General features: G+C 30.2%; 1 protein-coding gene across 13 annotated transcripts in view; it reads left to right on the forward strand.

The window, feature by feature from the left end:
- The window catches only part of LOC117171290, a 178,483-nt gene that overhangs the window by 114,435 nt on the left and 36,421 nt on the right, over positions 1 to 27,627 (forward strand). For all 13 annotated transcript variants that reach the window (XR_004466860.1, XM_033358442.1, XM_033358445.1 and 10 more), the window contains 3 exons: positions 6,052 to 6,180; positions 10,153 to 10,287; positions 21,429 to 21,557. Coding sequence is in view for 12 of the 13 variants with exons in the window: in XM_033358442.1 (XP_033214333.1) it covers positions 6,052 to 6,180; positions 10,153 to 10,287; positions 21,429 to 21,557 (393 nt within the window). In the remaining variant the exon portion in view is untranslated. The remainder of the gene's footprint in view (positions 1 to 6,051; positions 6,181 to 10,152; positions 10,288 to 21,428; positions 21,558 to 27,627) is intronic.

A 27,627-nucleotide genomic window follows, 5' to 3' on the forward strand; every position in this document is an offset into this window, starting at 1 on the left:
ATGAACCCTCAACAACAACCAAGTAAATGTCAATAGAAAAAGATTAATTTTCAACGTTTTTCAACGAAAAATATATAAGTTGATATTCCAAACAAAAAAATTTCAATTTATGATTAAGAACAGTCAAGTTGAACCAAAATAGATGAATTCTCAACAAAAAATGTAATAGGTACTTTATATATTTACCGAAAGAGATTTTAATGTTAAATGAAAGTCAGTTGAATTTATTCAAAAAGACGAATTTTGAACAAAATAGTTGAATCCTAAACAAAAATAGGATTATTTTCACCAAACAATTGCTGTTTTAACCAAGTAGGGTAAAATTTCTACCGAAGGAAGTGAACTTTCAACCAAGAAAGATTTTTCATTCAAGATAACAATAAATATCTTCCAAATAATAGAATTTTTTAAACAAAAAGACAAATTACCAATAAAACAGTTACATTTTTGAGCTAAAATTTGAATTTTCTACGAAATGGCTGAATTTTAAACTAAAATTGAAATCTTTAAATTTCCAAATAAAAAAATTGATTCCACCCATGATAGAGAAAGTTAATTTTTCGATAAAAAACAAATTTTTAATCAAAAATGAAAAGTTCCTACCAAATTGTTCAATCTTCAATAAAGCATTAGACCTTTTAACCAGAATAGATCAATTCTGAACCAAAAACATAATAGTTAGACTTTTCAATTACAAAAACAGAGGAAAAAGATAAATTCTTTAAACAGGAGGTACAGAGGGGAACAGGTGGAACAGGGCAGAGTGCGAAGTCTGTATTTAAATGCTTTACTTGTACAAGAAGATCGTTTATTTTTAATTTATTAGGCATTTCAAAAAACTGTTAGTCACATTTATATTTTCCGTGTTTGATGTCACATATTACATACTCTCCCCTACGTCGGGAATCGTCAAAAAACCTGTTAAACTGTTAGCCTGATAAATTACAATGAAAGTTATACGAAATCCTACAGAAAATTCAACAGAAATTCTTTTGAATGTACCTTAAGAATAGGTAAAGTAGTATATACTTATTAATATTTGTAAATAGATTTGTGATACCTATAATACTGTACCAAAGACTACTAAATAATAGTAATCTTAAAATAAATTATAGTGATTTTATGATTATTTTTTGTTTGAAGGAATAATTTCAAAAGTGAAGTCATTTTCCCTCAAGTCGGTTTGAAGACAGTCCTTTGCTTGGCCTGATTTCAAATTAAAGCTAGGTTACCCTCGTCTGTCTTTAAAATCCGCAAGTTTTGAGAACCTCGTTTCATTAACCGGAATCGTTTCATTCTTATATTACTTCCATCCTATTTTTCAAAAAACATAAGAATAACTTTAGATTAACTTAATATAATATTTTACTTTTTGACATAATTATTATTTTAAAAAGAATTAATAATGAAGATTCTCAATTTAAAAAAAAGCAAAAAATAAACATACCCATATTAACCATGAATTCAAAGTTTCTATCTCAACGGATAAAAACTCTTGGGAATCGGCCCCCTGTTTATCTTAATCAATTTTTCTTGAAAGGTAGTGCTACCTGACAATATGATAATGTACATGAAATTCCTTTTTCGAAGAGTGACAGGTCTGAGCAATATATTCCAGAAAATCACATGAAATCCTGTAAAATAAAATATCCTCAATCGCAGGTATATCCCGGATTTTATTTACTATAAAACTCTATTCGTTTTTCTTTTCATTATTATTACACTTCACGTTTCATTTATTGTATTACATTCATATTTAAACAAAATCAGAACAGTGGAGTTTGAAAATAGGCTAGGGGTCATTCAAAAACGACGTCACACTTTCAGGGGGGGGGGGCAGTTGTTGTGACGATTTGTCACGCATAGTGAGAGGAGGCGTTAACGCAGAATGTGATATTACATTCGGAACATATAAATGTAAATAGCAATTTTTGGAAATCCTTGAAAAAATGATAATTAGTGATTTTATTTCACAAGTAAAGCATTTAAATAGAGATTTCAAATTAAAGTGAAACTCTTCAATAGCCCTCCCTGATATAACCCTTTCGAGAATTGACGCCGCGCCGCATGTAGGTGTAACAGGTGCTGCGCGGGGTGCGCGGGATCTGCGGTTGTCACTCAGGCGAGCAATTAGGCGTGAACAAACAAAAGCGGAGCGGGATATAATGAGTTAGTTCCCACCCACAATCGGCCCTGAAATTGGCGCTATAGAAGAGTTTCACTGTATTTCCCCTGTTTCCGACTTTCCCCATTTTTTACATTCTCATCAGAGAAGGTATTAGATTTGCGTAAAATTTGACCCCTCCAGTTTTTGTCAAATGTCCACATTTTGAGACCTCCTGAACGCGAAAAACAGGTTTTTACAAATGTGTCTGCCTGTAAGCCTGTATATCTGTATGTCTGTCTATGTACACGATGACTTTTGAAAAAATTAATCTATTAGATTGGCCTTTGGTACACTCGTTAAGTGTTCTAAACTAAAGGTTAAGTTCGTTAGTCATCCATTTTGGATTAAAATTCAAAAAGTGGGAATATTATGAACATTTTTGAAACCACTTTTTTAAAAATTCAAAAATTCTCTGTACGGTTATTCATAGTATTCAAAAATTCGAACAATTTATTCTAATGACTTTTTTCGTAATATCAAAAATTACCAGAGTTAGAGCATTTACCAAATTCCAAAAAACACACAAAAATAAACATTTTAGGCCAAATAACGCACGATATGAAAACAAGTCAAGAAAAGAAAAATGTTGTTTTTTAAGTTGTTGGAAAAATCAAAATTTCATATTTTGACAACATACAAAATTATGAAAAATCCAAAAATTACATTTTTCTGTCAAACTATGCAAAATACGATAAAAGATAAAGAGACAAAAATTGTGCATTTGAAAAAGATCTCCGAATTTGTTATTAACCACTTTTTGATAGGATGTATAGTTTTGGCTCTAATCATGAAAAACATGATGAACAGTAAAAAACAAACAGGGTCCGCTTCGTGGGCACATTCTGATCCCAACTTTTGTCATTTAATTTCTTTTTCGTCTCGTGTGTGGGGTTTCAAAAAATTTAATTAATAATTTGTTATTTTTTTATGATAATACATTCTTATCAGAGAAGGTATTAGATTTGTGTAAAATTTTACCCCCCTCCCCTCCCAGATTTTGTCAAAAATTCACATTTTGAGACCCCTTGAATCCGAAAAACAGGTTTTTACGAATGTGTCTGTTTGTCTTTATGTTTGTCTGTCTACGAGCACGATTACTTTTAAACAAAATAATCTATTAGATTGGCGTTAGATACACTCTTCACTCCTTTAGTCTCCTAAGCTAAATGCCAAGTTCGTTGGTCAGCCATTTTGGATAAAAATTCTAAAAGTGAGCGTATTTTGAAAGTTTTTCAGACTAAATTTTTTCATGCTTCAAAAATTCTCTGTAAGCTTGTTCATAGTACTTGAAAAGTAAAATGTTCATTTTCGAAAGCTCTACAAGATTATTATAACAACTTTTCGAATTTTTTCGAAAAATTGATAATTCAAATTTTGATTAAAAAAAAGTAATAAAAAATTGTATTTTGTTTTCAAACCATGCAAGGTAGGAAAAAAATTATAAGATAAACATTAAGCACCAAAAAATATCTACAAATTTGTTATGAATTACTTTTTTATAGGACACGTAGTTTTTGTTTTATTTATAAAAAAACAGTGAAAATACAAAACTTAGATTTTTCGATACATGGCACAAGCTAAGAAAAAATAAATAGATAACAGTTTTTTACCAAAAATAGAGAACAACAATTTTCATCAATGTTTTTTTATATGATTAGTAGTTTCTGTTTTAATCGTGAATAACAACATTAAAAATAAAAAAAATACATTTTTCATAAAATGACTCAAGATATAAGAGAAAGGTTGTTTAACCCTAAAAATCTAAAAAAAAATTTGAAATAATTTCCTGATAAAACACGTGGTTTTCGTTTTAATCGTAAAAAATAACATTATGAATAATGAAATTGACTGTTGGAGAAACGGCACAAGACAAATTAAAATATTCATAAGGGCGTATGTTCCAAAACGTAGCTACAAAATTCCCTTCACCTATTTTTTCATATGACAGGCCTTTTTTTAACTTTTAGTATACCAAAATTTATCAGTTTTTTTAATCTCCAAAAAGGCTCTTTTCTCATTTATATTTTCAAATTCAAAACATGAAAAATAAACAAACCTTATGATTCAAAGTATTTAAAGCGCACTTTCTGAATCACGGAGTTTGATACGAAATCATTCTTTAAAAAATTAAAAACGTACAATTTTCAATTAGTTTAAAAAAATTATAATATAACATTTCCAAAAAAAACTTATTTAAACTAACCACTTTCGAAATAAATCAGTTCTACATTTTTTACAATCATAATTCAATAAATTCAAAAATGAGTTTGCAATTAATTAGGGAAAAATTAAAGAAACTTCAAAGGAATTTGATCAAATGCCTCCAAATTTAGGGTGAGTTTTAAAGAATTCAAGATGAATGAAATAAAAACTTTATCGAATGAATAAAAATTGAGTAAATTTAGAAGAATGTAAAAAATGTAAGATAAACTAATAATAATTTAGGGTGAATTCAAAATGAATTGCAAAAAATATTTTCAAATTTTTTTAATCGGGACAATGAAATTTCGTCTGTTTTAATACCAATGCAAGTTACGAATTATAATAATATACATTTATGGGAATGATATAAAATTTCAGGGATAAACTCGAGTGCGAAGCACGAGATGCGTGATGAGAATGTGTTCGTTAAAGCCGATGGAGCTTTAACAAAACAGAATTCACAATCATTAAAGTACTGTTGTCGATACTTTTACCTTTAGTTTTAAATAGTCTGTGCAGAAAAGTCGAGCGCGTAGCGCGAGGTAAATACATTATCGAACGCGAAGCGCGAGATAAATATACTGTGGAGGGCAGATTTTTTAAAAAGAATTCCTTTTTCCCCTGTCTTCAAGAAGCTTCTCCTTTTTTCTAGTTTTTTCGCTTTAATGCGAACTGAATTACTAGAACCCCACAAGAAAATTCGACTGTTATTCGTTGAAAGTTAATTATTTTGATTGAAAATTCGATAATTATATTTTTGGTTCAGAACTCATTCCTCTTGGTCGTTAAAAAATAATTTTCTTAGATGAAAATTTAACAAATTTATTTTAGCTATAAATAAATCCCTTTTAGGTAAAAATTTAACTATTAAGTTTTTTTATTAAAAATACAACTACTTCATTAAAAATTTATCCACTTGATTTAGAGTTCAATCATTTTGCTAAACATTAATTTTATTGCTTGAAGATTTAATTATTAGGTTAGAATTTTTTTTGAACTGCAAATTTAAGTATTACATTTTTGGTAGAAAATTTAACTATTTGGTTGAAAATTAACTTTTTGATTGAAAAGTCATATTGGCGGGTAGAAAGTTGAACTGTTACGTAGAGAATTCGACTTGCGAGATTAAAAATTCCACAACTTGATTGAATTTTTTTCTTTTGAATGAAACATCCTTCTTGGATGAAAATTCATCTCTTTTGCTAGAAATTTGAACTTTTTGGGTTAAAAGTGCAACTATTTGTTCAAAAATGAATCTGTTTTTGTGGAGAATTCAACCATTATGTTGAAAATCTGTCTTTTTTGGTTGAATTTAACTGTTTATTACTTAAAATTAAATGTTTTGTTTATTATTACATGTTATTATTACATTCTTTGTGGAGAATTCATCTTTTTTGGTTAAAAGCTGAATGGTTGCTTGAAAGTTTAACTATTAGGTTGTTAATGCAACTGTTTGGTTGCTCACTAATTTTGGTTAAATTTCTATTTTAAAAAAAACTCATCGTTCCAGGTTGGAAATTTGGCGACTTTGTTAAAAAAAAAGTCACTTTACATAACAAATTCAACTGCATTAATAAAAATTCCTCCTTATGGACCGAACGTGGCGTAGTTTTTGAACGCCCCACTATACATTACTATAAAATTTTTATTACATTATAAAAAATATATATTTATACTTTAAGGACTTGCGGGGCCAAAAGGTTTGCAGGGACCTCCGGGACAAGATGGAAAGCCAGGAGTTGTAGTTTACGAAAGAAAACTAAGTAATGGTACCAGAACTACTGAACTTCTCCGTTCACCCACCATTCCCAGTAAGTCTCACAATATATAAATATATTTAAATGAAAATCAATACATTTCAAACAAGTTGATCGAAAAAAAAACATACAGACATGAATCTCGCGATATTATTTTGCAATGTCCTTGGAAGGAATAACGATTTTTTACTAGCTACTTTGTTGCGTCTTTTATAAAAATGGCAATAGGTAAGGGAATTCTATTCAATTGAATATCTTATTAGTATAAAATTAGCCATAATAATTATATTCTCTCATAATTCTGAAAATCAAGTTGATATAACTGACGTTCATTTGTGATATTAAAATACCTCTGCGTTCACATACTGGATAATGCCTCTACAGTGTAGCTTTGACGCAGGGTTCTCGAGAGAGGTTGTTACATATGTATAGTAAAGTGCCTTCTTCACTCCCGTTTTATATATTCCGGCTAAATTTAGACTGTTACTTACATTTTTCGTCATGTTAATTCGTAATTATAATTTTCTAATAACAATTGCATAATTTCCCAAAAAGAGGCACATTTATTTTCTCAAATGATTTTTTAATATATTTAAAAGATCATTTTTCATTTTGTGTTTATTTTCTATTTATATTTATTATTTATATTTTAAGGCTGGCGGTACAAAACCAGTTAACCAAAAAAATATAAATTCTTTGAAAAAGCCAAACAAAAATTCTGTCCCCCTGCGTATTGCGATGGAAAAATCAATTTTCAGTTTTCAAGAATAAAGAATTGCTTACGAGATATTAAGTTTCTGAACACGAGTAAATAACATTTGAAGTAAAAATGTTAGTCAATTCCAGGATAATCTACTGAGAATGTTTTCTTTGGATTGCGATAAAAAACAAATTTTATATCTTTGCAAAACTGGCTGAGCGTAGAAAATATTTATTTCAAAAAAATATTTTGTTATAAAAAAATTAAAATTAAAGTTTGCGTTATTACGGTGAGATGATAGACATTGTTTGGCTGTAAATCTGAAGATTGCAAGAAACTTTTTTTTTGAATTGAGTGATAATAATTTAACTTAAAGAGATAGCAAAGCGAAAAGGTTAGAAAATCTTGTTAGTTATGAAGTTCTGCACTGCCATCCTTCATTTATTCATCATTTATTCTATATGTGCTTTCTTTTTTATTATGAAGTATGATTTTTTTAATTAACTTCAAAAGCTGTCCAAACTTTGATCTTACTTAAATTGGTAAATAATAATTAATTATGCTAATGAGCCTTCAAACGCAAGATATTGATCAGAAAGTGAAGTTTAATTAATTAAAAGCGAATATAATTTCGTAGGTAACGATAAACGAAATTCTCTCTTCAATTTTATCAGAGTTCTTAAAAATAAGGTCAGAGCTACATTATTTTAATATTCTAGAGTTTGAAGGAGCATAGCACCACGAAGGGTCACAAATTTCACTTTGACGATTTTTCATTTTCTCATTTCAGTTTTCATTTTAGAAAAAAACTTACTCTCGAGATATTTTTTTCGCTTGAGATGCACGTTTTTCAAAAAATTTTCTGATGAAAATCAAATTTTCATTTTTTTAAATATATGTCTGCTGCTCGGAAACATTCTCATTGTATCATAAACAATATAACTTAAATCGAAAGCTGTGATTTAAACTTTTGAGGAATTACAGCCATAAATTGTAACTGCAATTTTTTTCGATTTGTTTTTAAAGAAGGTTCGTAAAGCACCTACGGCTTTGACGATTACATTTTCATTACGAAACTCGCGCTACGCGCTCGATAATTTGTGTCCAGTTGAAAAACTTCAAGATAATTTGTAAATTCTGTTAAAATTTACTAAAAACAACGCTTTAAACTTATCGATCTCTTAAAAACCAAAATTGCATGTTTTTGAAAATGATCCAACTTCTGCAACTTTTGTTTAATACGAAATTTCATGATAATAGTTTCGAAAAACATATATTTTATTTATAGTTGAAATTTGGATTGATATTTCTTAATCTATTTTTTTGGAAAATTTTCAAAATGTTGAAAAGTATATAACTTTTCTAATTTTCATAGAAATTAAAATTTTTATTTAAATAATTTACAAGTCTTCTATCCACATGTAAAAAACTTTGACAAAAAATTTCAAAATTAAAAAAAAAAATTTTTTGAAATTTTGAAAATGCTCTAAATTTGTTAATTTTGTTTGAAAATATCTGCTTAACGAACTAAACCTTCATTTTGGGAACATTAGGAAGTGTATCTAAATCTGACCCGATTGCACAAATCCTTCAAAAGTTAGTTTGGCTACAACATTTAGGTAACCATACTTACAGGCATACAGACAGACAACAATAAAATTTCATCTTTTTCGGATTCTGTGAGTGCCGAAATGTAAAGATCCATTGAAAACCACAGATCGAAAATTAGGACGATTGCATTACACTCTTATGAATGAGAATGTAAAAGTCAAAAACCTTATCCTGAGACGGTGATTTAAATTCTAGTTTACAATTAAAATAAGTAGCAGTGAATTAGATTTGTAAACATAAAGCTGCACAAGAATTTCAAAAAGTTCCAGAATATTGCCAAAAATTGCAAGACCTTGCTACATTTCAAATTATTTATTAACATTTTTTGAAATTAAAGGAGATAATGCCCAAAAGTTTTTCCTATTTAATCTGCCTAGGTCATTAATCAAGTCAAATGTATTGCATTTTTACAGGCTGAAAGTCTCGAGACAAATGATTCTCTACCTCTGATTAAATTCGTCGAAACATTTAGCAGAAAAGAAATATTCTTTTTAAATGACAAAAGAAACTAAAGATAAAATAAATTTATATAGCTTTATAAACATAATTACATAAGCGAAGTGTATCAAGTACATTTTTAATTGGACACACATAGATCATTTAAAATTGATTAACCTATTTGATTATCTTGCTTTCTGTATTATTATCAAATATAAAGAATTGAAAGGAAAGAAAAATGGTACAAATATTTAAGAATGTTTTGCATTCTTCTGCTCTTTCTCTCCACATTTATTAATCAAGAGCCGAGGCCTGGAGGGCAATTTGTTTTACCTCCTTCATTACATTTTGACACATATAATATTTAAACTTCTTACTAGCTAAAACTGTATAAAACTTTTTATGCATTTAATTTGTCATTTAAACATATATTGATTTTCAACTTTAAATATGTGTGTGTAAATAAATTTGTGAAATTAAACTTCAAGACCTCTGATAAAAGTATTACTTGTAGTACAATCAGGATTGAGGATTTTACGATCGTTGAAGTTGCTCTGGGCTTGTTTGAAGTAGCAACTGCAGTGCCACTTTTATAGTCACGTTCAAAGTAAATTGTTCGTAACTAACAAGGCTAGATTCTCCAGTTTAAATACCAAGGGTATTTTTCTCAAGTAACAAAATTTAGGTATTAAATATATTAACAAACTTTAGAAATCACTATTTTTATCATTAAAAAAAACAGTTAGAACATGATTCATTGAATAATGAAATTAAAAAGATTGAGTGATATGAAAAGAGCAGCAAATTAAATTTTCGACATCGCTGGTTAGTGAAAAGTACAATTTTTTCAATTAAAAAAGATAGTCTTTGTAAAGTTTATCTTAAAATATTCTTTAATTAGAAAGGTGTGTTTCGTTTAAGTTTCAATTAAACTTTGTCCAAACATTGATCTTTCAACTATTTTCAGAATAACTCTTTCAAGATACACGTAATTGAGGATCAAGGATGAAGCTTAATTGCAGCTAAAAGAAGTCATTATGTAATAGGAGAAAGTATTGTCAAAGGGTTTGTAAAAGTAGAGTTTGATGGGTATGAGTAAAATTTATTTCAAGAATTCTTTTAAATTGAGAGAGATTTCTATTAATTTCTCAAGTTGGTAGAGTTTTCTCCTCCCGCATAACTTATAAATAATTTTATTCTAATTAAAAGAATACAACAATTTAGGCTGATTGTCAGCAAATACCTCAATAAATAATTATATGACACATTTTTTTCAGCTACCCGTATGAACCTTTTTTACACAGTACATGAGGGAGAACCTGTACGTCTGGAATGTGGAGCTCATGGAAATCCACCCCCGAACATTACATGGCAAACATCGAATGGAATGATTCTAAAGGGAGTCTACAAATGTAATTTTCTTTTCTCATTTATTAAAAACTATTAAAAGTAGGCGACATGCGCCTACTAAAAAAGTTTTCATAGTCTAATCAAGTATTATATTAAACATTTTTAACTGTTATATTTTTATTTCACTCAAAATAGGAGTGTGCGATAAACGGGTTCAAGCTGGCACTTATTATGCTCTTTTTAATTTCCAAATTTTATCACTTATACCCATTACACGTGAATTTTATCACCAAAAATGCAAATTTTCACGAATCTTCCAGACCAAAAGACGAATTTTTTACAAAAGATTTGTATTTTCCACCTGAAAACATGAATTTTGTATCAAAAAGTTAACTTTCTTCCAATCAGTTAAATTTTCAAACAAATAGGTTAAATTCTCTGTTAACAAAACATAAATTTTCGGCAATGTTCTTCATTTTTTAAACAAAGAGATGAACATTCAACTAAAATAGAAAATTTTTAACCAACAAAATTGATGTAAAAAAATATTTAAAAAATAAAAATAAGAAAAAGTGAAAATATGAAGTTTTACAAAACAAATTATTTTTGAACCTAATTGTTAAATTTTAACGCAAAATGACATGTTTTCAACCAAAAATTGAATAATTTAATATTTATCAGAAAAAATTAATTTCCGATCAAAGAAATGAACTTTTAACTAGAATGATGAATCTTCAACAAAAAATTGAATTTTAAGATCTTTAAGATACAAGAAGAAATAGGATTAACAAAAATAAAAGTAATTTCTATAAAAAAATATATGAAATTTCAACAAAAACAAAAACGAGTCATTAAAAAGTTAAGTCTTTCAAAAAGATTTTTGTTAAAATCAACAATACACAATTTTTTAGTTTACGTGCAAACCGAATCGTTTTTTTTTTAATCTGATCCAAACATATATCTCACTAAAATGAACACGGAAATGTGATTAGTTTACATCAAAATCAGCTTATAATTCCGAAACTATTATGGTATTTTTTCGCAGTAAATTGGATTTCCTAGCAAGATATAATCAACAATCAGTTTCGAGATCCGCGGAAGTTTTAATTACAGAGATTAACAGTGGTATACTATTTAAACCAATAATTACAAGCTCTGTTGGATAAAATAGATTCAATTACGAATTTGAAACTCACGCACTATTGAAAGTAAATCTGTAAATCAGAATTATTTGAAATCTTCATTCTTTGTACTTAAATTTTAGGCTCCTCTCTAATAAAAAATAATAAAGAAATTGGAGACATACATTTTGAAACTGAGTCATTGTTGTACTTTCGCTGCTTCAGAGGACATTTTTTTTTTACTTCAAAATATAGCATTTGGATGTTTTGATTTAAGAAATTCGTAAATATGCGTTCAATCTTAAATACATGATCAAATGAAATAATAAAATATTTTGAGGTTTAAATACGATTGCTTTTTGAAAATTCGACTTTAAAATTGTGCAAGCTTTTGGATTGAGCAACAGAGGCGCAATACAATCTTTTTGTTAATTCTTAAGACAACTAAAGCAACTATGAAAACTTAAATAGAACATGGAGAATTAAATTAAAAATATCTGGTTCACCGAATTTGATGAACTGTTGTAAAAAGAAAAGAAACATAAAAGAATTGAATTCGTTCAACATACGACATACATATTTATGTTATGAATAACAAACAATTTACGTTTCCAATAAAAAATAAAAATATTGATTGTGTTAAAAAATCCGTTTTCAACGGATACCCGTCTTCCAATATTCCGTGCCTCATTTCTATCATAGTATATATTCTACAAATGTATAATTGTTTATATTCTGCGTTGTGATCGCATAATTGTTCAAAGTTTCCGCTATAACTCTGCAAAATATTTTATGGCAGTTTTATGCACTTAGATTTTTCGTAAAATTATTAATTCGGGTTAAAATTTTCATGTGCCAATAACGTAAGCTTCCCAGGATGAAAATTTTTTGTTTAGCAAATTAGGAGCCATGAAAGAAATGATATATAATATAAATATAAAATTATAAATAATATAATCAATAAAAATGGCCACGTGAAAATTACATACACTTATGTACTATAGAAAAAACGTTACGTGGGGATAGGGGCGAGTTCAAAATGAGCAGAAAAGACGTTTCGAATTTTTTTAATGTACCCGTAGCAAAATAATAAACATAATATTGCCTTACTGTCCTTTACCGTCCAAAAAGCCAATATTAAGAAAGTGTAAAGTAACAAGAACTGTTGCTCCGACTCAATCGGATTTTGTTTACGAAATTCGAACATTTCCAGAATCCACTTTTCTTCGAATCCGGGGTATTGAGTATAAAAGTTAGAATTAAACGCTAAGTAAATATATGATCAACTGAAGTTAAGATAATTGAGTAAGATTACAAAAATTACAATTTTCTAATTTGAGGACATAGTTAGATGACAATTGTCAGATTGAATCATTTCTGATTTATTATAAAATGTTTGAATTGGATTTCATTTATTAGTACAAAAATTATATTTTAAAATAATTTACTCAGAGACGTGTTCTTTTGTGTCAAAAGCATGTTTTCTGATGTAATTTGAATATCCTCTCAAATTTAAGGGTAAAAGGATTTTCTTTTATATCAACAGGAATTCCTTTCCTGCAAAAAATATTTTTATGGTATTCCATTCACCTAATCTTGTATCCAAATAATTCTATCCGTGAAAACATATATTCACATGGTTCAAAATGAAAAAGGCAAGAGGATGAGCCTTTTGTTTCAAAACAAAATTTTTATCTGATTGGTTTTATTGGTTTAAACTAATTTTTTTGACATACAAGCTCATGTTTCTGAAGAGCTTTCCTAGAAAGTCGTAGCTTCTTTTAGGATCTTCCTTTCATCTTCTGATAGAGCTAAGTAATAGCTCAAAAGTAGTTTTTTGTTAGAAAAAAACCCAATGGATTAAAGCGAGACAGTTTTTTGTATTTTTACCCACAATATTTATACATTTTTTTCTACCTTCATTAACGATAAAACCTTTCTAGTAAAAATTTGAAAACCTTGTCAAATTGTCTCCGAAGTTTAAAACAAAAAGTTAGGAATTATTTTTAAAATTAATCATTTTTCTAATACCACTAAACGCATACGAGGCTTTATAAAAGATTAATGTACTATTTACATTCGTATACTAATGATGGTAACAAATAATTATTAAAATATCAATCAAATATAATAATATTGCTTCAACAAAAAAATGTAGATGTGCGTTTTTACAAGGTTCGGCGATTAAAAGTTACCCTCGAATCCGAGTGAAACAACTGCTATTGTATATGAAAGGGAATCAGCCTAGAGAATAACCAAGATGCTCATAAAAAAACACATCTGCGCAGATGTGTTTTTTTATCACGAATTCTTTTTTATCATGAATTCTGGAAAATCGCTGTAGATATGCTTAGCAAGACCTCATCATCTCGAGATTTCACTAGAATTTTTAATGATGATTATGCATAGTTAAATTCGTCTTTTAATAATGATTCCAATGATGTAAAAAACTCATTTTCGATAAAAAAAGAGTGGCATGTTTTATTCTACAGGACGGCAGAATAGTGAGTTCTTGTAATGCTGGAACTGTCCAAATAAATTTGTCCTATTTAGTTGGAATAACATTTTTGGTTCTTTTTACCCTAAAATAATGTTTTTGCCTAAATCATATAAAAAAATACAGAACTTTTTGTGTCCAAAATGTTTCTAAAATTTCAGAACATTTTTTGCAAGAAAAAAATGGTGATTTTAAACCTAGAACGGTATCGAGACTTTTAGTACAATAATGGTATCCACACGCTTCCTAGGCGTGTACGCCCTAATTATGAACATTTCAAGACAACAAATGGTTATTTATTTATTTATATTTCCGTTTATTTTTTCAAAATGGTCACGTGGTCACGTGGTATGGCATTCATTCTTGTCTAGGTCGATGCTTCGGAGGCGTGTAGATACCGTTCTAGGGCTAAACAAACTCTTCTCGCAAATCATAAAAAGGGTCATTATTGATGAACCTGAAAATCGAAAGTACTATTTTATAAACAAATTCTTTATAAATGAGTTTTTCTTATCGTTAAATTGGTTTCTCTGACCAAAAGTGATTCACAATTGTCTTTGAAGCCATGTATGTGCTTAAAGCTTTATCAGATACAAACAATATATATTGTTGATAACACTTTAATTTAAAAAGTTTCACAATGGCCTGCTTCCTCGTAGAAAAATGTTTTGTTCTTCAATTATTATTGACTTGACATTTATTGCGATGAATGACCAAGGAAATTGAATAAAAAATAATGTATGTGATTTTTATAAAAAATGTTTTTAACAAAACTAAGATTTATCATTTTTACGACGGCTGAAATTTAATTTAAACAGTGAACATTTCAGCAATATACTTATTTTAAGTAAGATCCAAAGGAATAAATGAACTTCAAAGATATGTGGTCCTTTTAATATTGATTTATTCAAGAAAGCAAAACGTGATGAACTCAGCCATTTATCAATAATAACTTACCAACAACAAGCGAGAATCATAACAGAATTCAAGAATAATGAAGTCAAGCGAGTTTAAATTGAAGCACTGAGTTAATAAACTGACTTAGTAAACAAATTTTACATAAAATATTTATTTGTTTCTTTTTAACAAATCTAAGAATATATTTCTGTCCTTTTCCTTATTCTAGCAGTTATTTTACCTACATAAAATGCTTTTTTTAACTGTCTTCCCCTTGTCTATCCCGTCGTTATAATTATTTCAATGACTTCCTGAAACATAATATTAAAATTACTTAATACATATCGTGATTATTTGTTGCCTTTAATAGTTATATGGCTATTCATTGAAAACAGTCATAGTTTAACATTTTATCTCGTAATTGAATATGGGTTTCAAGGCATAGTGGTTTTGTCATTATGTCAGCCCGCTGATTTTTCGAAGAGACCCATTCAATAATAATTCGGTTGTATTTTACACATCCGTTCACATGGTCCTGATGTACCTCAGTCATGTGTCTCAGTCTATTTCCACCACTAGTCTGTGCACAAATAGTTGCTGCTTTATTATCACATCGAAGTATAGCTGAAAGTAAACTGTCGTTAGATGTGCGCATTAACGATTTGTTTATGGCAATTATTTCTTGACAAGCTTGGCTCATTGCCACATACTCAGCTTCACAGGTAGATAGAGCAGCATAATTTTGTTTATGGGCACACCAAGATATCGTATCTCCAAACAGTCGAATTATATAACCAACAGTATAAACTGATGATTTGCAATCAGAAAAACTAGCATCTGAATAAGCAAATAAGTCGTCCCGTCGTCCTAAATATTTTAAACCAACCGTTTTCGTACTCTTTATGTATCTAAATACTCTTTTAGCCATGTTCCACTCATTTTCTGCGCGGCCAATTTGATGTCTACTTAAGACATTGACCGCATACGCAATATGTGGACGAGTTGCATCAGCTAAATATAAAAGACTACCAATTGTTTCTCAGTACGGAATATCTAGAGTGTCTTCTCTTAATTCGTCACTTTTCTCTTGTTCGTGCTACCGTCGTTCACGATTCGCAACTTATCGTGGAATCATGGGAGTGTTTTGTGGAAACTCATCGTCAAAGTCGAATTTTTTCAAAATTTTATCAATATAATTTTCCTGCGTAATTGTCGTACCTTTCGTTTTCCTATTTCATTTAATATTCATTCGTAGAAATATCTTTGGCTCTCCCAGATCAGTCATTTCAAAAGAATTCATTAATGTTGTTTTTACATCTATTAATTTCTTTCTGCCATTACTTGTTAATAACATATCGTCAACATATATAAGTAAAATTACTTTAGATTTTTCATAACTCCAAGTAAACAAACAAGGATCGTAATCGTCATTTACCAGCCCCACAGAATTTGCCACCTCGGTAAATTTCTTGTTCCATCGTATGGTTCTAATGCGTAACCCATAAAGAGCTTTCTTAATTTCGCACACTTTAGACCGTCGTATTTTTTCTGCAACTTCCATTCCATTTGGAATTTCCATGTACACCTCGTCTTCTATCGTTCCGTTAAGAAAAGCAGTCTTTACATCTAATTGGCACACTTCAAGATCATGAAAGTTTATTAGTGCAAGTACTGTTTCTACAAGTGTCAGTCTTGAAACTGGCGCGTATGTTTCTTTTAAATCATATGAGTTCGTGTCTTTAAATCCTCTTATTTCTAATCTTGCTTTGAATTTAATTGTTCTAAAACTGTCGTTCTTTTGTTTAAATACCCATTTTGAATCAATGATATTTGGCTTTTTACCGTCTTTTCCGATCTTTGGTCGATCTACCAAAGACCGTACTTCATTCTTCTCCATTGATTTCAATTTGTCATTTATTGCATTGATCCATTCGTTTTTCTCATCAGATTCTATGAACTGTTGAAACATTTGAAGATCATTATTGATATTTGCGTGGAGACAATGCAATATTTCATCTTCAGACTTGTCTTGTTTTTACAAATTCTTCTTCTATAGCAGGAAATTCATATTTTTGTCCAACTATCGTATCGTTTGAAAAATTAATAAAACTCTTATCAGAAATTTTCCGACTTCGAGTAGCATAAGGTTCTCGTATTATTGATTCTGCTCTTTTTTGTTTTTTAATTGTAATCATAGAACCTTCTCCATTTGTTTCCAACTGCCGTTTCGTAGGTCCGCCCCTTTTTTTTATGTCCTCCCTTTGTTTCCAATGACACACATTGTTAATCAACTGAATCGTCTCTGGAAAATGCCAATTTTGAATGGAATCTTTCTTGTATTTATCTCCATAAACTATCTTTTCGTTAAATCTGACGTTTCTTGATTCGAAAAATTTGGAATCTGTTTTTCTCGTTATTGTCCAGTAAGCCAAAAAACCAAATCATTTAATCTGGTACACATTGTAACGAAAGTCTGGTGCAAAACTTCCCAGAGGGGCTGAGAAATCAATAGATTTATTTGGGGTTCGATTATATTCATAAATAGCTGCTCCGAAGGCTACATCCCACATATTAGATGGAAGCTTTGAATCAAACATAATTGATCTTTTCTTTTTCTGTAAAGTTTGATTGAACCTTTCAGAAAATCCATTATGCTGTGGGGTATCTGGACAGGCTGGTTGTCTTTTGATTCCTTCGGGAATTAACACCTCATTCGTATAACCACCCATATATTCTATTCCTTGATCTGATCTTAGTTAGCAAATCTTTTCGTCTTTTCCAAGCAGATTTCGCGAGCTCTTGATAAACCGTTCCAGACAATGGATGGTTTCGTCTTTTGTCTTCATTGGGTATGCAAGAGCCATATGTGAAAAATCGTCAATAAATACAGAAACATATTAATACCCGTGTGGATAAGTAGATGGAGAGATTTTACCTATCACGTCTGTGTGTATAATCTGTAACTGTCATGAAGCACTTTTTCATTCGCTTCGAAAAGGCAATTTTGATAGTTTAGTAAGTGCGCATATTTCAAATTCTAGTATACTGAAGTTAAAAATTACGGATTGTAAGTCTTTGTTATTTTTCCACGAACTGTGCAACTGAATCAGATAACTGACTGACGCGAGACCCATTTGTGTATGCTAAAGCATTGCTTTATTTGTTTTAAGAAAATTGATATATGACTTATTTAAGGGCGAATCACTTTCTAGCAGTTTAACCGTTGGTAAGTCATCTAAAATTATTGTTTTTCTTTTTGCAATTAATGTAACAAAATCAAAAAATATATAATTATCGACTTTATTATTTTCATTTGAAAGCTCTACAGACTTATCATTTAAAATATTATTAATTTTATTATCACAAGACTTTAAGTTAGTATTTTCCCTCATTTCATTATTATTACTTACAGACTCATCATTTTTATTCTCATTATTGACTATCGTTTCTATGCACTCAGTATTAAATTCGTTATTTCAATTTGAAATCCACTCTACTATACTCGTATCAAAAGCAACTGTGTTAAACAAATCAGATCGTTCTTTTGAGACTTTCTTATCGATCTGATACTCAATTAACTAATAAGGGCTATCGTATACCGGATTTTATACTTCTAAAAGTAATAAAAACTTCCTTTGAAATCGTAAGGTGCTCGGTAGCACCTGAAACCACAATAAAGGACATATAATTATTGTTTTTAATGATATTTTTTTCGGAAAACTCTTACTGTCTTTTGAAACATGACAGCAACTAGTGTAGGAAACAGACTGTTTTCTATTACCAGATTGACATTTAAAACAAGATGCAGATTCGACCGTATTCCCTTCACACATACCTGTATTATTATCCTGATATTAATCTGCAAAGTTAATTTTCGGAGATTCACTCGTTAATATTTTTTTGTACTCGGATGATTACTTGTTATTGTCCCAACACGATTAGCTTCAGCCTGAAGAATAAACATTTTAAGAAAGTCATATGTTAAACCCTTACCAGTTTGACTTTTTGTTATAAATTCAACTGATTGAATCTCCGGTACTTGATCCATTATTGCGTTATACAAGGCATCGCGTTTCTCATCTTTTGATAAAAGAGTTGAACCTGGAATTGATTTATAACTATGTATTATTTCTTCAAAACGGTCTATGAATTGCATTGTCGATTCGCGATTTGCATTATATTGAATTGAATATAATTTCTTTCTAACGCTTACACTCGTTACATTTACTTCACATCGTTTAAACTCCTTTAACTTACTTAACATTTCAATTGGACCTTTAATTTGCAAAATTTTCGAATGATAGGATTTATCAATTCTATTTATAAGTATATTGCGAACTTTAAATTTAGGTTTTTTTTTGCAAATTTGCATTTAAACCTTCCGGTGGGGCAACGGTTTTATCAATTACATACAATAAGTCAATAATACGCAATTCAGAAACAACTAAAAATTCGTAAAAATGTTTAAATTTTACCCGCGGTTCTAATTTATAATCGTGCTTAGTATTACTTTCCTTACCAATGAACTGAATTTTGATCGCCTCTGAAACTTTATTCGCAAATATACGAGACTGGTCTAATTCAATATTGAAACCAGCCTCATTATTACCTAAACCTGTTTTTAAATTAGCATGAATACATTGACTGTCATTTAATAATTTTGTACCACTATCGTTCAATGTACTCGTTTTTACAAATGTCCCAGGTACTGTCGTAATTTTATTGTCAGGTGAAATAGTTCAAATAGATTCTATTCTAGGTCGATTTACTTTTACCTCATCTAGCTCACGTTGTTTGAGCCATATTTTAAGATTCTTTTGCATTTTGTTATGCAAGTTTATCGTAGTTTTTATTATTTTCTCCAGACGGTGAAGCTTATTATCTAGATTTTCTTCTCGTTTTTGTTGCAAAAAAAGGTTCTTTAGGCTGACTGTCGTTTATTTTAACACTGTCCTTCAAAACACTGCCCTTTACGACGCTGTCGTTCATAACACTGTCTTTTTCTTGTTTTTTATTTTCTCCAGAACCTCTTTCTTTTACTGCTGGTGACACACCTATAGTGCAGAAACCGTCAAATTAACTGTCATTTTGTCGTCGACGACAATTTTTGTAGTCATTACAATTCGTTAGATTCGTTATCACTGGGTAGAAAAACACATCTAAAATAATTTCATATTCATATTATTTACCTTCGTTGTTATAGTTACTTAAGCTTAAGTTATCCGACACAGGGTACCCTTTTTTCCCGTTGGTTCACTGTCTGAATCGGCTAAAAGTTTATCTTCTTCACTGACGCTTATTTTATTGCTATTATCGCCGATGTCTGATTTTTGCTTTGCACCTATTGTAAGCTTATTTTTTAAATCTTCCCAATTGTCTTTCAAGGAATTTCGACCTATTAATTAAAATGTACCATTCTTTACAGTTCGTTTTTAAAATAGTCAGTTATATTTTTATTGTATTTTTCATTTATTTATTTAATATTATTTATTCATTTATTTTCAAACAAGATAATGACTGTATATCGTTATATAATTTGAAACTTATAAGTGCACTTAAGCTTGCTCTTAAGCCATTCAGACTAAACACAAGCCAGAATGATTCAGAGCGGTTTGTACTTTCACACCCGTTACTCCCGTGTGTTTCTGAAAGAAACCTAATTGTTCCAGTATGCAGAAATGAACACAATTTCTTGTAACTCGAAAAAACCAGACAAACGGGTTCGTGTGTTCTTTTGAGCTTGTTGATTAATTTGCAAATATGAACCATCGTTTCTAGTCCCTCGTTAAGAATAATTGCATTTGTTTAAATATACGACGTCAAGGGTGAAGAGAAAAACATTAGAAACAGTCGTTACACAGTGAACACTCGTTATTTATCCCTTCATTATATTTCTTATTTATATTTATCCCTTTTTTCTTCAATCAATGAAAATGATAACCTTACTCTTCAATAGTAGCTTATATCTCAACGGATAAATTGTTCAAACATTATTATAGAGATGCAGAGTTCTAGATCCTTTTAATTTTCCTTTTTCTTGTATTCAAGTGAAAAAAACTTGTTATAGCACAGTTGAAAAATGCTTGGCCCATAACCTTTCAGCAATATACTTATTTTAAGTAAGATCCAAAGGAATAAATAATCTTTAAAGATATATCGTCCTTTCAATATTGATTTATTCAAGGAAGCAAAACGTGATCAACTCAGCCATTTATCAGTAGTAACTTAGCAACAACAAGCGACAATTATAACAGAATTCTAGAATAATGAAGTCAAGCGAGTTTAAATTAAAGCATTGAGTTCAAAAACTCCAACAGAACATTTTTTATTTTTTTATTAAATCAGAAGTGATTCTACTGTTTGGGACTTTTGATTATTTGAACAATAAAAAATACACGCACATCATCTTAAGATGCATGAAAAGACTTTTTTAAAACACGCATATTTTTTTATTCGAAGAAGTCCAAGCTGAGTGACTGCATAGCCAACTTGAATACCAATTTTAATTTGAACATAATCCGAATACTTTCAACTTTTAGATGGTATCACTTCATAGAAAGTGACCCAAAACTAAAATATAGCTCTGATATGTACTTGGAAACATAATGTTCTAATAATAATCATTATTGGGATCCTTTGTACAGAGACTCAGCTGGTCAATAATAATTTGGAAATGTATTTTGCACAGACAACAGAATGGTCGGGAATCCCTTGAACATAACTGAAGTCAGCCGTGAACATACAGGGGATTACATATGCACTGCAGACAATGGTATACCTCCGAACGCGAACCAAACGATCAAACTCCAAGTCCAATGTAAGTACATACAGTATTATTGCATGAGACAAAGGATTTTCCCATTTGTTTGCATCCATATGTACGCCATATTATATGCACACCCCTCAGATATTCTAATCCTCTCACTGTGAGAGAGAAACCCGTATACATAACTATTCAGGCATCGGGAGCTTTCAGAAAAAAGAATTTCAATTGTGATACAAGTACATATATGCATGATTATCACCGAGTGGCATCATAAATGCAAAATATCTTTCATGGCCAGAAAAAATAACGACATTTCAATTTTTAAAGTTAAAATAAAACATGATTAGAACTCAGTTGTTTGGGCAATAATGTAATTTTGTTGGAATCGAATTCATTTCAAATCGGACCGGTTTCTATACTTCAAGTCGTAAAATCTCTCAGTGATGGGATATCTTGTTTTTTAGAAGAAATTCGGCGACACGTATTTTTCCAAATTGAGAAAAAAAAACCGACTCAAGAATCACACTTTTTCACGAAGGTACGAGTATTTGAACTTTAACATCGCTACTAAAAAAACAGTTTTGTCTCTAAACTTCGTTAATTTTTTATCTAAGTCAGATGAGTTTTACTGTTCTCTTTCAAAGTTTATGGAATGTTGAAAAAGAAAAAGTGTAAAATGAACAAACTGGAATCGATTTTTTTACATATAAAAGGTCAATTAAAAAAAATGTAAACCTACATATATTTTTTCCAACACAATTTTTGTGGCCTGAACAATTTTTTGTTATAAAATCAAATTTTCGCATTTTTTTCGGACACAACAGAAGGTACACAAAAATGTGAAGAATAAAGTTAACACGTTTAAAGAATTCAAAAAAAAAATACCTGCTGCTCCTGTGTGACACCCTGCATCGTTTACGTGAAAAATGCGAAGATGATAGTTTAAAAAGAAAAAAATCTTCTGGCCTCTTTCTTCAGATTTCCTTTACAGTTTCTGCCTATAAAAGAAAGTTATCCTAACAGATTTATGCAATAAAATAAAAAGAAAATGCAATAAAAATGTTGTGTTGGTTCAACCAAATTTTTGTTTGCATATCAAACCGATTTCATCTTACACTAATTTTACGAATTAAAAAATACACTTTATAGAAAATCTGATCAGTTAATTTTTTTTTAATCATGATTTTTTATTTGATTTTGCATAAATTAAAAAACTTTAGACTATATACACAGTGAACATTTGTTTAAATGTAATATTTGCGTAAAATCTTTTTATCCTGATATATTTATAGTTACTTAAAGAATATTGAGTTTAATATAATTTAATTGTGTGATAGTTTTCTGTATAAATTTTCGCGTTAACTTAAAAATAAAAACCCCTGAATATGTAAAAAGGGCATCTCATAATTATGAAAATTATGGTGGGAGGAAGATACAATACTGATTTTTTCATAATCAGGCATATTAAAAAAATAACCTCTTGTTTTATATCCAATCATAAAATAAATGGATTCAATTTTGAAAGGATTCAATTAATTAAATAATGACATGGTTGATATATTTTTGAAACAGATTTCCGTCCAGGCCTGTTTACAATATATGTATAACCTACTAGAATTTGAAAAGATTAAAATTGTTTAGCATCGTGGAATCAGCAACTTGAAGCTCCACTCTCACCCAAGGAAAGTATTTCTTCGGATTTTTCACGACGAATAAAAAAGAGAAAATGAAAGATGAAAAGTGCAAAATTCAACTAAGTTAACGCAAGACAGGAACTTTATATTATGCATTACACTCTACTTTCATACACAAAATTCGCTTAATACGATGCAAACCTTTATTTTCGCCAGCATAAAACATCGAGCGTTTGATTCAGGTAGGTTGATAGGTAGCGTTTTAAATTAGTCTGAGCTTTCTTTTTATAGTGCTTCTTTAACAACGGCTTATCTGATAAGCACTCCAGAAGAGACTCATCTCTCAGAGGGAAAATCGCTCGTTGGAAGTAAACATTATCTCCTCCGTATAGGTATAAATTGAAGGCGCAAAGAGCATTAGATATATATTTCAAATGATCTTTCATGCTAACAGGGTAAACCAATTCAGAATAACACTGTCTGAAAACAAGAGTCTGATAGGTTCTCATAGCGGACATGTAAATGTGAAAATCTGCGCTGTCTGCCGGGGCTGATAACAGGCCATTGTCGTGACAGCTAACGAATCATTGCACAATACATGTGGCAGGCTTAATGGGTAGAACAATGACGGATCGCTTTTCCAGCAAAAAGCTATACTCGAAAAACTCCTCGACTACTTGGGAGTTAGCTACTATTTCGCCTGTCGTTAATTTTATTGCAAAGTTCTCCTCGTAGTCGTTGAAACACAGTGTTGCAATCAAGTGAATTTATTTCGAAGCCCTCAACAAAGGATTCTTATGCAAAGCGAGAAAGAGGGGATACAAAGCTTTCGCTTAGGCAGATCCTATATGATTGTTTCAAAGATTTTTTCGACGTTATGTACTTTTTAGATTAAGGAACTTGCCGTGCCAAAACTCAGATCCCTGGAAAAATAGTTTTTCTACGATTTTAAGAATGCAAGTAATATTACTGATTTTTGTTCAAATGATTGAATTTTAATAAATGATTGTTTAATTTTTCAGGGAAAACGTTCTTTACAACTCTACTGTTTCCAATTTTAAAAGTAATTTTTTCTATGGCAGAAACCTTCAAAACATTTTATAACAAATTAATCACAGTAGGTACCATGCGCCTACAAAAAGGGATTTCGAAGCCTATAGCATAGTTGCATTTAAAATGTTTAAATTTTGCATTCATATTTTATTTACAGAATTTAGTGATTGTATTAAATGGATCCCAAATATCACCATCCCCTCTAGGTCCCCCCTCTCACAACAACACTCTCTACCCTAACAGATCCTATGTTATCATCCCCTCACCTAACATGTTATACTTTCCACATTCCCCTACCCTCCATTAATTCTTTCTCTCCTGTTTCTCCAGCATCACTTCTTAACCTTTTCTTTCACAACCCCATCTGGGAAAAAATAATTGAGCTTTACTACTTAAAGGTTTTTAGTCTTGGGGAAATCAAATTCGGGTTCTTTGAACTTTCTTTTTTCTAAATTCCAAGTTTTCAAGATAATTTATCTCTAGGAAAATAAATCTCATGAAACCCATTTCAGTACCTCCTTGTTAAACTCTCTAATCCAGAGATACCAGTCTAAACTCTCCAATCTTATTTTGTGTTGGCATCTACACTGAGAAACTTTTGATCGTAAAATTTGACATTATAATATTGATATTTACAAAAGTTCGATGGCAATCTAGGATATAGCAGAGAAAATATTATTATTGCCGCAGCCATAGGAAGACATACATTTTCCATTTCATTTATAAATATACTACAAACCTAATAATTGGCATTTATAGTTAGAAAAATTCATATTTTTGACAGCAGATTGAAGTTGAAAAAAGTGATATTCACAAATTAAATGATAAACACGTAGTTGCAGTAACTAGCATTTATAATAACATAAAGTTGCAAAAAAGGTAAGAAAAATTACCATTTTCAATGGGAAGGTTCAATGAAAGAAAAAACAATTGAATTTAGTACAAAATGACGTCATTACACGCGCCGAAGTTCATGAGGATGATAAAATTCCTAAACCTTATAATTTGTTTTATCACAGGGGATTATCTCCGTTCTGCTGCCCCGGAGACTCGTGTTTAATTCCCGCCAGGGCTGATATCTTCTAACAAGGTTTTTTCTCCTTCAGCTTAGAATAAAATATAAATATCTAATTGTATGTTTAATGTATAAAATGTATAGTGCGTGAAGTGAATGCGAATTTATTTTTAATTTGCTCTTTCGACCATGGAAGTTTTTCCTACTTTCTATGGGAAAAATTAGAAATGCGTAGAATGAACATAGACAGAATGTTTTTACTATTGTGTTTTGTAAACTTCACAGTCTGTCTTAGGGATTATAGTAAGTTTCTTTGGGTATAAGTGCAATTATTTCATCATTTCTTTTATATTTCAAAAGACATAATAACTTCAGACTTTAATATTCACAATAGTAATTCTTGCAATAGTGACTCTATATCCTGGCTTGCTATTGTCGTATTGTAAAAATAAATATTATACCATCAAATTTTATAACTGAAAGTTTCTCCGTGTAGCACCGCTACGCATACATGGCGCAACGGGCCAACACAGCACGAGATTGGAGAGTTTATACTCTTTTCAGCGAAAGAATACCCAACGTCGCGCAGTTTTTTCAGGAAAGGACGGTGTAAATTCTGCTGTGTTTCTCTAAGAACAATCGGCCGGCAAATTTGAAAATGTCCATCGATTTCGAAGGAAAGCATTTATTTAAAAAGGAAACTTAAAAATCAGTAAACTACGCCTAAACTTTACACTTTTATTAGAGGGTTCAGTGGACAAAAATTCCTCTTTTGCATTGAGTAATCTCTCATTGAACAGAGTATAAACTGCTAACTTCGAATTGGAGAGTATACACGAAAAAACATTCAGTTATAAAATTTTATGTCATAATATTTATTTTTACAATACGATACTAGCAAGCCAGGATATAGAGTCACTATTACAAGAATTACTATTGTGAATATTAAAGCCTGAAGTTATTATGTAAAAAAAAGTGATTAAATAATTGCACTTATTCCAAAGGAAACTTACTATAATCCCTAAGACAGACTGTGAAGTTTACAAAACACAATCGTAAAAACATTCTGCCAATATTCATTCTACGCATTTCTAATTTTTCCCATAGCAAATGGGAAAAACTTCCATGGTCGAAAGAGCAAAATAAAAATAAATTCGCATTCACTTCACGCACTATACATTTTATACATTAAACATACAATTAGATATTTATTTTTTATTCTAAGCTGAAAGAGAAAAAAACTTGTTAGAAGATATCAGCCCTAGCAGGAATTGAACACGGGTCTCCGGGGCAGCAGAACGGAGGTATTTCCCTGTGATAAAACAAATTATAAGTTTTGAGAATTTTAGCATCCTCATGAACTTCGGCGCGTGTAATGACATCATTTGGTACTGTTTCGCGAAGCACTACATTCAATTGTTTTTTCATTCATTGCACCTTCCCAATGAAAATGGTAATTTTTCTTATCTGTTTTGCAACTTATGTTATTTTAAATGCTAGTTATTGCAACTACGGTTTTATCATTTGATTTGTGAATATCACTTTTTTCAACTTCAATCTGCTATCAAAAATCTGAATTTTTCTAACTGTAAATGGCAATTAGTAAGTTTGTAGTATATTTATAAATAAAATGGAAAATATACTTATTCCTATGCCTGCGGCAATAATACTCTTTCTCGGCTATATCCTAGATTGCCATCGAACTTTTGTAAATATCAATAATATAATGCCAAATTTTACGATCAAGAGTTTCTCCGTGTACGATTAGCATGGAGGTACCGAATCTTTATCTAAAAATTAGTTAAAGTAGGCAACATATGCAACGACGGACCGATACCCGAGTAAAGCTATAAGGACTTCTGCCCGGAACTACGAAACCCTAAAAGTTGTAAGAATTATAAAAAAATAGAAATTTGCATGCTTGAAAACTGAAACAAAATACTAGAAAGGCTCTCAAATTTGAAAGATTACAAATGTACTCACATTTTTTGTACTTTTAGAATAACTTCTAATTTTACCACTTGGCTTCGAAAACTTTTTAATTCTAATTTTTTTACGTCTAAAACTTAAAAATTCTGTAATTATAGAAATAATGTAGTATAACTTAACCGTATGAGTAGTACAAGTGAGTGGCATATGTACTATATATAAAATTCAAATTTGTGATCTTGATGCTCGATACCGTCCACACCGTTGCATAGATCGACTTGACAATTCATCCACGTTTAGATGAGACACTGTAGATGTTTCCTACCGGAACCCGAATTGCTAATTGATAAAAGCTTTTGTTTAATAAATAATTCAAAATAGCATTGACTCTATATATAATTAAAAATTTGTCATAAGGACAACCGCAGGATTTCGCCGGGAGCGGGTGCTAATCTGAAAAATTGCACCCGCTTCCAGCGAAATCGCGGTA

Source organism: Belonocnema kinseyi, chromosome 4 (assembly GCF_010883055.1).
Source record: "Belonocnema kinseyi isolate 2016_QV_RU_SX_M_011 chromosome 4, B_treatae_v1, whole genome shotgun sequence".
Taxonomy (NCBI): Eukaryota; Metazoa; Arthropoda; class Insecta; order Hymenoptera; family Cynipidae; genus Belonocnema; species Belonocnema kinseyi.